The sequence below is a fragment of the Vombatus ursinus genome, unplaced genomic scaffold (assembly GCF_900497805.2).
Source record: "Vombatus ursinus unplaced genomic scaffold, bare-nosed wombat genome assembly UNPS02014832.1, whole genome shotgun sequence".
NCBI classification, from domain to species: Eukaryota; Metazoa; Chordata; class Mammalia; order Diprotodontia; family Vombatidae; genus Vombatus; species Vombatus ursinus.
The window spans coordinates 72,982,042-72,998,365 of NW_020954610.1; the positions used below are offsets into that span (position 1 = coordinate 72,982,042).

Sequence of the window (16,324 nt, forward strand, 5' to 3'; positions counted from 1 at the left end):
TTGGTGTGACAAAATGATTCACTTAATGTGCTTTTCTTCTGTAAGTCTCTTGCACAACTGAACATCAGTTGTTAGAAGGGGAGTATCAAAGTCTGTGGATTCACAAATTAGTTCAGTCTTTGTGAAACTGAGTCAGCGCACGAACTTTTACAAAGAATGTCAGGAAAAACAACATTGAAATATATCAAGACTCTCATTAATGCAGTGATCAATTTTGATTTCAAAGGTCTGATGGCTTCCCTTTTTTTAGCAGCAAAGTAGTGGGTTGTACATGCAGGCAATACATTGTCAGACATGGTCGATGTATCAATTTGTTATATTTATATTTATTTATTTAGTTATATTTAGCTGTACTTCTTTGTTACAAGGAAGGATTTTATTGAGAGCTGAGTGAGAAAATATGGGTGGAAAGAGTCTTGGGGAGGTGACAATGATGTTTTTAAAAAGAACATCAATAAAACCTTTGTTTTTAAAAAGAAAGAAATTAAATGTTAAGTTTTCTGCCCACCACAAAAAGAAGGCTTGCTTTTCAAAAAACTCTACATCCCAGATGTAACAGTAGTTCCCAGTGTAATGAGTTAAGTGGGTAATCATGGGTTATCCAGTCAAGCAAATAGATTCCAGTGCAAGCTTTCCAGAGTAATTTCAAAGTTATTTAATTTCTGAGAGTATTTTTGAAGTTACTTTGTTCCTCATGTAACATGTAGCTGAATATATGGAGCTCTGGGTTCAAAATGGGTTTACATTTTATGCTTTTCAAAGTAAAATCAACACACAGTAAAGTGGAAAACTTTTCAGGTTTTCTAAACTTGTTAATTGCTGTGATTCATATTTTTGTGTCCAGTTTTTAAATGTGACATGTGAGAAAAACCCCAGCTACTGAGACATAGGAAGATAGGAATCAGAAGATAAGGTCCTTGGGGGCAAGGACTGTCTTTGCCTCTTTTTGTATCCCCAGTGCTTAGCACAATGTGTGGCATGTAGTAGGTGCTTAATAAATGTTTGTTAAATGATTTTTGAGCTCAAAGGGAACTTGTCTCATCCACTTTGGATAATCCTCAAAGCCAAATACTATGTCCCAGTTATATCTATCATATATGTCTATCACATATATATATATATATATATATATTTTTATATACACATTCTGAGACAGTGTCCAGTGGTAGTCCAAAGCACCACCTCTACCCTTTTCTTTCCCCTACCTTCAAAACTCCCACCCCACCCCTGATATCCTCCTATCTCCCTGTCTGAAATCTCCATTTGCTTTCATATTTAAAGATATTATGTTTCCTGTAAGGTACTATCTTAGGAAACTTTCATATGTTTGAGGTTAGACCAAAAAGGATAGTAAGTTGCCTAGAAGAAGTAATTGAATGGGACCTTAGAAAAATTAGGATTAGAGATTGGACTTGTGATTTTATCCATATAGGGTAACATGGATCCATCCCCATGAGGATCCTCTCTCTACCAATGTAGGTCAACTTCTCTGTAACTTATATTTTTAGAGAATGCTGTCTCTGAATAATGTATTTCAAAAACAGGATAACTTTCTTTCCCCTTTAGTCAAAGAAGTACCTCTGTCATAGTGGCTAAAGAGCTAACCTTAGAGCAAGGAAGATCCCAGCTCAAGTCCTACCCCCGAAACATATTAGCTATGTGACCCTGGGCAAGTCACTTAACCTCTTAATGCCCTAGGCAACTCTCTGGGATTATAAATTGCAAAGGAATCTGAGTTGGTAAAGGGGGCTTCCACATCTTGAATTTCTTTATTTGAATGAAATCCCAGATCCAGCCTTATCCCTTCATTACTAGGAACTTATTCAGTCCTTTGAGAGGCTGAAGTTGATTGGAAAGTGGAATGTTTTAATAGAAAACTTTAAAATCTTCTAAGCCTAGTAAGAAACTTATTTAGTGTTTACATGGCACAAAAAGGACATGGTTCTAGTTCCAGGAATGTCATTAAATATAAATAACATTGCTGTCACCTTAGTTGAACAAGTTGTGTAATTTCTCTGAGCTTTTATTTCTCATCTGCAAAATGAGAGGATTGGACTCCAGGCCTGCTAAGGCCCCCTTTCCAACTCTAAGATCTAAGACCCTCTGATAAAGATGATCTCTAAGGTCTCTTCCAACCCAAGAATTTTGTGATTTGATGGATTTTTGTTATTGTTATTGAAGCAATTGAGGTTAAGTGACTTGCTCAGGGTCACACAGCTAGTAAGTGTCATGTGTCTGAGGTCAGATTTGAACTCAGATCCTCCTGACTCCAAGGCCAGAGCTTTATCCACTGCACCACCTAGCTGCCCCTGATTTGATGGATTCTTAATGCTTCATGATGATATAATAGTGGAAAACAAAAGGGTATTTATGGACTTGTCTCACTCCACTACTCATTCCCAAACATAAGGATTTCATGAATATGGTGGGGGAAAAAAGAATCGATGTGATAGATATAAAAACTAGGCTAAAACTATGTTTCTATATAGAGAATAAAAATTCTATATGTGACAGCTCAACTACCATAGTATTTTCACTCATCTTATTTATGCATTTTATTTACATAATTTGAAAGGACCTATGGTTCTTTCTCATCTAAATCTTAACTCACTAGGGTTTGTGTATTGGTTTTAGCTATTCTTTTTGGTTTAAGGCTTATTTATGATTTCCTAAGTGAGTTAAGTATTGTAAAATGATGGAATTTAAAATTTTAGATGCCCCTCCCCATAATCCAAAAGCCTTGGAGGGAAAGTGGCCTATTCAAGAAGAGCAGGAAGATTTAAATACATTATTCTGTTCTTCCCAGGACTTGAGGAAATTACATTAATTTTGGAATCACTTGGGTACCATTTGGAATGGTAATTTCTAACCTGTGTTTTGTGCCTCTTCAGAATACCTCCAGTTATAACAAATGATGTCCCTTAAAACTCTCAAATGTAATTAATTTTCATTCATTTTAATTTAACAAATGTATGTAATAGAGCACTTTGGAGGAAGTATGGAGGTGTCACAGAATCAAACGAATTCCAGTACATAATGCATAATGCATCTCTCCCAAACAGGAGATTACTGATTCATTACAGTGCTCCTGTATATTAGCTGTTACACTAAGAACTTCGTATCAACAATGCACTTTCATAAATGTCCGGTTTTACATGTTGAATGACTTTGACATTGAAGAATATTGAATTAAGGATTTGTATCCTTTTTGAGGAGGCTGATAAGGTTTATCCAAAGGAAATTACTGTAGAACCCTGGAGATAGACTAACTTGCATTCATTCAATTTTATCATCTTTGGCAATCAGTGATGAAAATTACATTTATAGATGAAATCCACAAATAATCCAAAAAACACGTTAGCTTTATCCTTTTCTGCATCCCAACCCCCTACTAGAGCTGCTAACAAGTAGAGAACTCGGATGGTTTCATTTTAATTTCCTGTCCCCTCTCCCCGACTTGAATCACATCTGAATTTGTCCTAATGAGTAATGAAATAGTCTAAAGGTGACAAGAGGAAGAAGACAAAATATGAAAACTGGGTAATTATAAACTGTATATATATTCTCCAGTAACTGAAAGTTTACTCTTACCTCTTTCTACCTCTCAAATATCCCTTCTTTCTTCTCATCTCTCTCTTCCTTCTTTTTTTCCTCCCATCTTTATCTCTTCCCATCCTTTTCCTTAATGGAACTTGATGTTATGGTGTCACTGATATTACTATTGTTTCTTCCCACCTGTAGCTATCTTAACGACTTGGACCGTGTAGCAGATCCTGCCTATTTGCCTACTCAACAAGATGTCCTTAGAGTTCGTGTCCCCACCACAGGGATCATTGAATACCCCTTTGACTTACAAAGCGTCATTTTCAGGTAGTAATCTAGTCCCTGAAACCCGTTTTCTAAGTCTTATATTATGTGAACTTTTTGTGAATTTTGTAAATACTGAAAGTTTGTATAGGTCGAAGGAAAGCATATGAGCAAAACTGATTAACTTTGGATTTATTTTAACGTGTACTTTAATTATCATGGTGATTCTGATGATTATAAATACTCTTTCCTTTTTACTTTGATTTATGAGCCTGTCAATAGAGAAATTGTTTATTATAAAGATTTTCATATTGGCTTTCCTTAACTTAATTTCTATTACCGTAGGATTTTCGACTTAGACACTCTTGACTGAATGAACCTCCTTTATGGTTGGTTGAATACTTCCTTGAAGGCAGATATAGAAGAAAGTTTATGTTTGCAGGAAGTGGAATTACATCCAGTTGCACAAATACTGGTTCTACTCCTAAATAAATCTAGAATCAAATTAACTGTAGAGGAATTTGTCCATTATTGAAAGTACATAAGATATATTTGATGCTTTTATGAGGAGAAATTGTATGTTACAAAGATTTTCATATTGTGTTTCAGTCAACATTACTTCCTCTACCAAATGCAGAATTTTCGACCACTAATACAAATAACATGAGCTTTTTTTACATTTCTTTATAAGGTTGAGTGTTTAGGAATGTTCGTAACATTTGCATGTAGGATTAGTTAGCCTCATGTTGCAGAGCAAATGAGAAAGGAGCTATACTTCCCCCCCCACTGTTTGTTTTTGTCCAATGATAATTTAGCAATAATATTATGGGTTTTTTTTTTCACAAACAAGGGGAAATAAACAATACAGAGCTATGTCTCTTTAATCTCTTCTTCCATAATCATTTGATTGTACTCTTAATTAGAATCCAACTTTCATTGTACCTTGAGAAATGGAGAGATGGTATCTATGGTCATATACTACCTTGAATATACGTCTAAACAAGAACATAAAGTTCATTGGGGATGTATATTCTGCCAGTATGCCTGAAAAGAAAATATAGGCTCATTAAACCCAGTCAGGTCTTCCATCACCCCATAACAACTTAGGATCTGCTCTTTCTAAACTAACTTTCACTCTGCCACCAGTCACTAGAAGAGCTGTGCCAGTAAAATAGTGACGAAGTGGAGTAGCCCCTTAGTTTTGAAGACACAGCATTTTAGAGGTCTGTATTTTAACATCTATGTTTTAATTATAAGTCAATATCACAGAAGATTTTGAGAAACAAAAGCGGTAGCGATTTCATGGAGATTTTGATCTTCAAAGCACTTGACACGTATGAACTGACTGATCATCAATCCAGTTTATTCTTTATCTTACATTTCACATTTTGCCAGTTCATCAGTCCATGCACTTTAGTTATGTGATTTCACTCTAGAAAATGTAATATGTAAGAAGGACAATCAAATGCCACCATCAACACAGTTTTTTTGTGGGATTGATCTGGAAATAAATTAGATGGGACAAAGACTCTACTCCAGTTCAGATGCGAACACCTAAGAGCTGTTTTTTTCTTTGTTTGTTTTTCCCCCAGTTTGGGATCAGCGAGGAGTCAGTGTTTTAACATTTACACTAGTCTACATAGTCCTAAAAAATTCTATTTTGATGACTACCCCCCCAATCATTATTCTCTTTATCTTTATTGTCTATCCTCTTATGTCCTCTTCTTTACTATCTTCAGAATAACATTTATAGAGTTCTTTACAGATTTCAAAGCCCTTTCCTTCCAATGATCTTTTGAGATAAGTAGTGCAATTACTATTAAAATTATTAAATGAGGAAACTGAGGTCCAGGGAGCTGGTGACCTTCCTAAATCATGTGGATACTAAGTGATAGAAATTGGCACTTAAACATAGGTCTGTTTCTAAGTCCAGTTATCTTTCTTCTTGTACCCTGCTCCTAAAGTCAGAGTTTACGGAAGCATTCTTTAGATCTTTTATTTATATACAGTTCTATAAACCAAAAGTCATTATACTAAGATGAATTCTTTAAAAGTCTTACTTTCTAACTTCTACATTTAACTTATTTTAGTGGAAGAATTTTAAGAATTTTATTCTTTTGATTATGCATTCACATCCACATTTGAATCCGGCATCATTCATCATAACGAAAACACACACCTAGCCTATGCCATATTTGTGAGGGCCTTTTCCTTATGTCCAAATAGTCAAATCACTGAATCATTCCACAGAGTTTTCTGCTTCCTGGCTGGCTATTTATGGTAATGTGGGATCCCCACAGTTTAGAATTGTGGCTCATTTGTTGACTGCAATCCTAGCTACATGACTTCCTAGCATATTTGTTTTCATGATGGTCTGCCTTCGATCATCTACTATCCATGACTTTCCATCATTTGTACATCATTCTTTCCATTAAATACTGGGTATATACATACTGCTGCTATTCACATTTTGTGTTAGATCAGTATTCCAGTATGTTAACCATCATCACAGGCATCCCTGTACAGTTTAATATTTTTGCTCTGATTGTTATGGTGATACCCAATCAATCAATATTTTCTAATGTGGCATTGGGCCACTTTGCATTCTCTGGTTCATTTTGTTCATATTATTATCTTGCTGAATTTAGTGACTAAGGTGCATATATTTCACTACTTTCTTGATCTTTAAGACTATCAGTTTAGATACCCCATAAAGCCCCTACAGATTTTCTTGGAATTCTAAGAGATCACTTACTTGCTAATAAAGGGAGGAAGGAGAGAGAGAGAAAGACAAAGAGAAAGGGAAGGAGACAGAGAGAGAGAGAGAGAGAGAGAGAGAGAGAGACCTGAGATGTTTACCATCAATTATTACTTCATTTCCTAGTCAAAGCAATGGAGTCCTGTCTCTAAGGTAGCCATAAATAATGTTAGGAAAAGTATATCTTCTTGTTGCACCCCTTTGTAGATCTTGATTTGACCCAGTTCTATATAAAGCTTTCTTGCTTTCAGTTGTTATCTGGTATTTATTTTCTCAACAAAGTCAACATTCTGTGGATTTACTCTGCTCTCACATGGTACATTTCAATCCTACCATTTCCCCTAACAGAAGTTAATTTCCTCTTATAATGCACACAGACAAAATATTCAGAGACTTTTTGGTCTGTACCTTTTTACTGAAATTACCAAATAGTATGTATACAATCCATGATTTAAAAAAAAGCTGGCTAAAAAACCTTCATGTGTGTAACAGGTATTTTTCTCTAAATCCTTCTTATTATGTGGAATGCTATAATCCTTTGCTTAGTGTTTGTTTGCTTAGCTCAGGGGAATTTAATGCATTTGACAATATTATTTCTGTTTAACCTTCATTCATGATATAGCGTATTAGGTTAACTAATACGGCTGTCCAAAGAGCTTTAGTATTGGTCCCATATCAGGACCCTATTGCTCAACCTCCTGGGTTGTTGAATGGCCAGACAGTGGAAAAGCTGCTACAACAGGAGTCACTTTCCCCCTTTGTCATTTCCTCTCTTCCAGCCTAGGCTATCTTAGAAGAGGTGAGAAAACATAGATGCATCAAAAGAAATCCATCACACTATTGTAATGGTAAATCAGACTGAATGGTAGCAGGACCAGTAACAACATCTTCCAAGTTAAAAGCCAATAACTATTTCATTAATTAGTTGGCGTCCTTATAAAACAGATCAAAATTTTAATGCCTTTATTATAGGAGAGGAAGCTAAAGTTCAATGTTTATCTCCAGGATGTTTAACATGTGGTAAACCCAGGCCTAAAACTTAGAAATTTCTGACATTTCACTTCTGAGTTCTCATTGGAAGAATCCATATGGCAAACTTGACAGTAAATGTGAACATATTAAAAATTTAAATTGATTTTATTTTTTGTTCCAAATTCTCTCTCACTCCTCCCCTACCCATTGAAACAGCAAAGAAAAAAAAATTACAAACATGTATAATCATGCAAAACAAATTTAATGTGGACATTTTTCAAAAAAAAAAATCATTTGCAAGGAAATTTAAATTTGTTTCCAAGTTTATGTACTTTATTCCTTATGGAAGATATAGAAATGTACCATATACTTTTGTTCAACAATCTTTTCAGGCTAGAAAAAAAGACAGGATGTTGTATTGTATCATACACAAAGATACAACTATCTTTTGAATATTTGTGTTCAGAAGGTGTTTATGACACACAAGGTATTTCCTATTGTGCGTATGGCCAAAGACAGAATACTAAAGTTTTGCTCTTATTTCATGTCAGGGTCATGTACTTTATTGTTTTTACTTTAAGAGTACTGTAGCCACTTAAATGCATAATCATTGATGTGTATGAGTTTTATTGAACTCAAAAAAACAGGGAAACAATTCTCCCCTTTTTATCACATATAAATTATTATTAAATAATATAGTTAATTCTGTTTTCTGGCATTCAGTTGACTAGAAATCACTATTATTAACCAGACCCTTTTACTTTGAAAGTGTGGTAATTATCGATGTTCATAAAGGTATCCTTGAGGCCACCCTAAAGACAAATGCCTTTGTATCATTAAAGAAATATTAAATTATCTTCGCTATGGTTTTAAAACTAGGTATATTTTATTTTCTTGGATTCTGTCTTTTAAAACTGGTTATCTATGTAGTGATCAACCATCATTCCAGAGGTCCAATTTTGAAAAATGCCACCCACATCCTAACAGAGAGGCAATGGGCTAATATGTAAATAAGACACACATTTTTGGATATAGCTACTATGGGAATTTGTTTTGATTTACTATACTTATTTTCTACATAGATTTTGTTTTTCCTTCTTCTTTTCCAGTGGAGGATTCTTGGAGGGAGGAAAAATGCTTGACAACTGAAAAGAAATTAATTAAAAAATAAAAAGAATGATAATAAAACTAGCAATCTATGTATGATATATGTCATAGTTTTCTATTAGCTAGAATATTTGATTACTCAAAATGTTCTTCTCTCCCACCTTGCCATACAAGCTGGCATTCATTCAGTGACTTTTTGTTGAATTTAATATCACTTTCTGAAAAACAAATTGTTTCTTTTTTTAAATTACACCCCACCATTTGTGTTAGTGAACAAAATTCCCTAAATAAATGTGTATTGATTTTTCTTAAGTTTTCCTTACCTGAGATTGATCTGTATATTTTCAACCTTACAGAATGGTGGATGTTGGGGGCCAGAGATCAGAAAGAAGAAAATGGATACACTGCTTTGAAAATGTCACCTCTATTATGTTCCTAGTAGCCCTTAGTGAATACGATCAAGTTCTTGTGGAGTCAGACAATGAGGTAAGTGCACACTGGGAAACGCAATTGATTGTATTCTTAGTATGTGGTAGAAGTGATGGTGGTGGTGTGTATGTCTTTGTGGGTGTGAGAAAAAGAGAGGAAGAGAGAGAGGACAGAAGAGACAGAAACTTTCTCCTGATGTCTTGATAGATGACTTTGGGACCTAGTTAATATACAGCAAAAAGTCCAGTATTAATCCAGTTTAGATGCCTGTGTATACTAAGACTTTTGAGATACCGTATTCTGTGTGTGTGTATATATATATGTTTGTATACACAAATATGTATGTATATGTGCACATATATAGTGTATTTATACATGCATATGTGCACGTATATAGTGTGTTTATACATGTATATATGTGTAATTTGACCACATAACATATGCATTTATATGTCCTAAATCAATAGTCCATTTTACCAGGATGTATGAGCAGATGTGTTTCCAATTTTAACTTTAACCCCTTACAATCACTTTACTTCAATAAACACTGAGTACCTACTATGTGCCAGGCACATTGACAGATGACATTGGCAGCCATGTGGAGGTCAGTATGATAACCTTAAGATAATTTTGCATGCATCCCCCTTGAAAAGTAGATTTGGGGAGCTTATGGCATGGTTATTAACAGTCAGATGTAATTGTTTATTTGTTTTTTTGTTTTTGTTGTTGTTGTTGTTTTTTTTAACAATTTGCTAGTGATGGACAGGTAGTCCTTGAAGAGTCCTTGAAGCTTGATTTCCTTGAAGCAGGAATTCTCTAGAACATCACATCATTAAATTTGTGCTAAATTTTAAGGAATTTGTTCTCATGTCTTGAATCTGTGAGCAAAAAGATGAAAACAAGTGATACACTATTGTGAAGAGTTATTCCTCAACTCTAGTTTAAATTGTATTGTAACTGTTTTCTCTGTACATGAGAAGATGTTAGTTAAAAGTGTTTTACATGGACTGTGTGACCAGGCGTAAGTCACTTAATCACTTAAGTCTGAGCCTTTGGTTGGTGGCAGTTACTCATGGTGAATATGGGACCTATTTTTGTCATGTTACCTTAGCTGAATAAATCTTCATAACTCAGGGTCTAGCAGAGTGTGTGTGTGTGCATGCAACATGGACTAAATTTTGAAGTTTCCTCTTTTGTGAACATGATTTAGGCACAATTCCCTTTACTAATGCTTTGCAAGCTAATCAGGATTTCCAGGGTGAACTTATGTTCAGGATGTTGAAAGATAATGTCTGGTGGAATAGTTAGTTCTGATCCAAAAGGGATTCTTGTTGAAAAGAAGAGGAAGCTCTTTGCCCTAAAGAGTTAGAATCCATTAGGAAAACTTAGTCTGCTGTTTGCAAAAGATCATATGTCTCTAATATAGACATTGAGTTACCTTTTTTAAAGGTTAGACTATGCGCAAAAATTAGTTCTGGATCTTTTAAGGCTGACTGCGATGAAGCCTGGTATATTTTCTGTGTTTACTCTTAAGGAAATACATGTTCACAAGTCATGCAAAAGCTGCTGGACTCTCAGGTCATTTTATTTTTCTGTTTCTTTTTTTTTTTAACTGAAATTAAAATCCTGTCTACAATATACATGTAATTCAACATAACTTTGCCTTCTTTGTATATCCTTGTTAAAGGTTGCATAAATCCCTTATATAGGTCTAAATCCTGAACATATTTAAAGTAAGATGTAAGGTATTGACTGTATGTTTAATGTATGATATCCATTGCCTGAATTTCCTCTGCCTTTGGATTTCAAAAATTTTTCTATGGTTCTTGTGATAAATATCTGGTCTTTCAGATCAAGGAAATGCTTCTTTCTAAGAATGTGGTTTGTTCAGTTGTCCAACTGCCAGCTCTTGGGATAATTCTTCTCCTTCCCACTAATAGATTGTTCCCTAGCAATAAAGAAAAGCAGCTAGACAAAGCCAGCTGTGCATCTGATAACTTGTACTGTAGGCCACCACCTCTTTTCCAAAAAGAAGGAAATGTGCTTGCTTATCAGTCCTCTGGAACCAAGGAAGATTAGTCATTCTATTTGATCTGAATTCTGCTGCTTTTTAGTATTGTTTTTCTTTATAATATTATGGTTAGTATACGTGTTTTTTCCTTGATTCTGTTTTCTTTGGTCTCATAGTTTCAGTAAATCTTCCCATGCTCCTATGACTTCTTTATTCATCCTTTCTTATATACCACAGTAATATTACATTGTATTAATATAATACATAATTTATTTAGCTATTCATTTCTCACTTGGTAAGTACCTACTTTGTTTCCAGATTTCCAGAAATGCTGCTCTAAATATTTTGGCACATAATTGAGGGGGGAGATATTTTAAAAAAAGAAAAGAAAAGTTCAATACCAAAAAAACCCCAAAATATTTTGATACATATGGGACTTATTTTTCTATCTTTCACCTCGTTTGGGGCATATGCCCTACTAGAAGGATTGCTGGATCAAATGGTCTAAAACATTTAGTAACTTTTTTAAAAGTGTATCATTCTAAATTTATTTTCCAGGACATTTGAACCAATTTGACAGCACCACCAACAGCATCTTAATGAGTTCTTCCAACTTTGACTATTTCTATCTTTTGTCATCTTTGCCAATTTTCCGGGTTTAAGGTTAAATCTCAAGGTTGTTTTAATTTGCAGTTTTTTGTTATCCAACTTCCATATGCCTAGTACCCTACAGCTTAATTTAAAACAAATGAAGTGCCCATACCCAAAGTCAAAAAGCAAAGAGGAAGAATAAAAGAACCTGAATAACTACTGTAGAGTTTTAAATCAGACAGTTTCTCATATCTGTTTTTTAAGTTTGCATGTTTTATTTGTGTCTTGTATCTCTTCACTGTTTACACATTTTATACTTGTGGAAAGAGGTTTGACAAGATTTGGCAATGGATTAGATGCAAGAGCTGCTGGATTCTCAGTTCATTTTAATTTTCTGTTTCATTTTTTTTTAACTGAAATTAACATCCCATCTACAATATACATGAAATTTAGCATAACTTTGACTTCTACATATAGCCTCAATAAAGGTTACATAAATCCTTTAGACTAAATCCTGAACATATTTGAAGGATGAAAGATGAGAAGGATTCTTGGATGACTCTGAGGTTATGAATCTGAGGTTAAGATCAAATGAAATAATAATTTGTAAAGTGCTTAGTACAGTACCTGGTGCATAGTAGATGTTTATTACATCCATCCATCCTGCAAACTTGTCTCGGAAGATGGTGGTGTCTTTCACAGAAATAAGGAAGTTTAGAAGAACACTGGGTTTTATGATATTTTCATTCTGAACATGAGTTTGATATGCCTGAAGGACATCCAGGAGATAATCCATGGGTAGTTGACAGTATATCAGTGGAATTCAAGAGAGAGGTTATGACCAGTTATATAAATTTAGGCATCATCTGTGCAACAATTATACTTGAACCTGTGAAAACTGATGATATTTAAGAAATTGTATGTGAAGAGAGGAAGAAGAGAGCTTGAAACAGAGCTCTGGTGGTAGGGGATGGATGATGGCCTAACAAAAGAGCCTAAAGAAGGAGGGATTGGACAAGCAACAGAAGCTGGAGAAATCACTATCGAGGAAACCAAGGGAGGAGAGGGAAATGCTGCTTATTGTTCTGACCATATCTTCATGCTCATTCCTATTGGTAATGCGAGAACATTATCATAAACCTGTTTCCATCTGGACATTTGTTCTGAATTATCCTTATTTGTAAAGGTCTACCTCTCACCATCCCCCCTAAATCATTTGAGGATGCTCATAACTAAAGAGTTTTGTTTTTCCTAAGGCTTAAAAATATGTTCTGTGCATGGTAGGATAAAAATGAAAAGAAATTTCTGAGACATTATCCTTGGGTTTGAAATCTTGTGTTCATCATTTTCATCTAAACAGATTTCTTTCTTTATTCCTCACCTTGTATATACTTACAAAAATGGCCCGAGAACAGATTTTGATGCATCCATTCTTTTCCTAGGAAGATGGAAAGTGTGAACAACTGAGAGCTGAAAGGGTAGAGGAACGGAGGCTTTGGGTTGGGTCTCTGTTTTTGATTTAAAAAAAAAGGTAATTCTCTGAGTACCTGGTGCCTTATACTTTAACTCTTGTATTGATGTGCTTTTGTCTGTTCTAACTCAACTACACTAGTGGATTTTTCAGGAACTTTTTGATATAAATTTCTGCCTTTGCTCCATTCTAAAAAACTCCTCATTTGATCCATGTATCCTATCATCTGTCTCATTTCTCTCCCCTCTTTTGTGGCCTAACTCCTTGAAAAGGCCATCTGTATAATTGGTGCATCCCCTTCCTTTCCTCTCACTCTTAACTTTCTTCAGTATAGTTTCTGACCTCATCATTCAACCAAAACTGCTCTCTCCAAAGTGACTCGTAATCTCTTAATTGTCAAATCTAAAGGCCTTTTCTCAGTCCTCATCCCTCTTGACTTCTCGGTAGCCTTAGACATGATTGATCACCCTCTCCTCCATGATTAAGTTTTTATAGCACTACCCCTGGTTTTCTCCCTACCTATCTGACTCTTCTTTCTCAGTGTTTCTCATCAGCTTCCATAGATTCAATTATAGTCTCTAATGATTCTTAAATTTACTTATCCAACCCTAATTTCCCTGCTGACTTCCAGTACCACATCTCCACCTGCCTATTGGACGTCTTAAGCTCTATGCCCTTTATATATCTTACATTTAACATGTGCAAAATTCAACTCAGTATCTTTCCTAACAAACTCTTCCCTACGTCGTTACTGTTGAGGGTACCAACTTCTGCCCAGTCACTCTGGCTTGCAATCCCAAGGGTTGTCCTTGACACTTCCCATGTCCAAGTTGTTACCGATTCTCATCAATTCATCAGATCACTCACCTACGCCCCCCGTTTCTTCTGACACTGACCTTTCCCTGGTAGGGGCCTTTGCCACCTTACTTGATGACTCTGCCTCATTAAACTAAATCCAATTCATGCACAAGTCAGGATATCACCTCAAAATGTTATTGTTCTTCTTCAGATGAAGGACAAACAACAACTACTGCAGTGGCCCTTTAGTTAGTCTCCCTGGCATGGGTCTCTCTCCATTCCGGTCCATCTTCTACTCACTTGTCAACCTGATCTTTCCAAAGCCTAGATTTGACCATGTCACCTCCCTACTCTATAAACTGCAGTGGCTCCTTCTCACTTCCAGAATCAAATATAAACTCCTCTGGTTGGCATTCAAAGCCCCGCACACCTTGTCCTCCTTCTCTTTTCCAGTCTTTTGATACCTTCTACCCCCCCCCCCCCCAAGTATCTTCTCATCCAATGACACTAGTCCCCTTGGTGTTTCTTGAACAAGATACTTCCTCTCTCAACTCTGGGAATTTTCACCGGATGTCCCTCATCCATGGAGTATTCTCTCCACATTTCCACCTCCTGACTTCCCTGGTTTCCTTCAAGTCCCAGATAAAATCCCACCTTCTATAAGAAGACTTTTTTGAACCCCCTTAATTATAGTACTTTCCTTCAGTTGATTATGTCCAATTAATCCTGTATGTGGTTTGTTTGTATGTAAAAGCAGTTGTTTTCATGATCTCTCACCAGTTTGACTAGGGGCTTTTTAAGAGCAAGTACTATTTTAGTCTTTCTTTATATCCCCAGAACTTAACATAGTGATAGTAGGCACTTAATAAATGTTTATGAACTGTCTGACTTCCTAATAGTGCACTGAAATGATGGGTGTATAGCACCAGCCCCCTCCTATTGGAGGTACGCTGACCTGGAAACTTTTTGCACTTTCTTTCATGGTGACTCCAAGGACAGTCACTTGGAGGGAGTCAGCTCTTGTACCAGAAGTAAACTCACAGGCCCATCTACTTCAGCGTGCTTGTAGCAATCAGCCATTCATATAAATATAGCTCAGTTTATCGGTGTGTTTTTGATCAAGTAAATTCAGTTCATTCAAATATCTGAACTCTGAAGGAAGCAAAACATTTCCAGGATGATTGTTCTTTGTTATTACTATATGGGTTCACTGGCCAGCCTGGTTACTTCTGATTGAATTTATATAACATTTTATTTTATTTTATTTTATTTTATTTTATTTTATTTTATTTTAGGCAATTGGGGTTAAGTGACTTGCCCAGGGTCACACAGCTAGTAAGTGTCAAGTGTTTGGTCTGAGGCCAGATTTGAACTCAGGTCCTCCTGACTTCAGGGGTGGTACTCTATCCACTGCGCCACCTAGCTGCCCTATATAACATTTTAAAGGATCTCAAAGCACTTTGGGCAAGATTTAGACAGTAATCTTACCTATGTGTTTTTTAATAATGGGAGTCTCTACAAATTACACTAGATAAATATTTATGAATTTTGGTGGCAAGATTATGGTTTTTTAAGGACTTTAATGAACTTTTTAAAGACTCCTAGAGTCTTAATGGAGGAAGGGAGCAGATAGTGACTCATAAGCTCCACACATCCTTTCCCTAAATTGTGCAGCTAACAAGAAAAGGAAGAAGAAAACAATAGCGAAATGTCACTTTTATATAAAGCATTGTAAAGCTTACAAGCCACAATCCTGTAGAATAAATAGTATAATTACTATTGCTTCCATTTTCCAGATGAGTAAACTGAGGCCCAGAGATAGGTTAAAGGGATTGCCAAGACTTAAATAGCAAATAAGTGTCAGAGCTGTGACTCAAAAATCCAGACTGCTACTAGAAAAGAGACTACTACCTCACTTTCTTTTATTGTTTTCTTCTCTTTTCAAGTACTTTGACATACCCTGTATGTCAGGAAGTACACATTTTATGATATATTTTATAGACCAGGAAATTGAGGCCCAAAGAGGTTCAGTGACTTATCCAAATCACATCCCTAGGTAATGATAGAACTAGTACTAGAACTTACCTCTCTCTTCTGGCATTCTATCCTTTAGCCCTCACTGCTTAATAAAACATAGGTGGTTTCTCCTATCTGCTTCTGCATTCAATCTATCACAATGTTGTTTTTATTGACGTAGATGAAGAAAATCTGGCCTCATACAAGATATGTAGTTGGAAAAGAGAAGAGCATTTTAATAGGCAAATAATTTCTTAGTGTCTTTGTAAAAATGGTTTTAACATTGAATTTTCATGAACAATGCTCTACTTTTTTAAAGTTAGACTTTTCCCGCTTCTTTATTCATTCCTTTGTTGCATATCTC

General features: G+C 35.5%; 1 protein-coding gene across 1 annotated transcript in view; it reads left to right on the plus strand.

The window, feature by feature from the left end:
- Positions 1-16,324, plus strand: part of LOC114025811 (guanine nucleotide-binding protein G(q) subunit alpha) — a 272,993-nt gene that overhangs the window by 162,292 nt on the left and 94,377 nt on the right. Inside the window, exons 3-4 of the mRNA XM_027839342.1 lie at positions 3,742-3,870; positions 9,001-9,130. Coding sequence (XP_027695143.1) covers positions 3,742-3,870; positions 9,001-9,130 — 259 coding nt within the window. The remainder of the gene's footprint in view (positions 1-3,741; positions 3,871-9,000; positions 9,131-16,324) is intronic.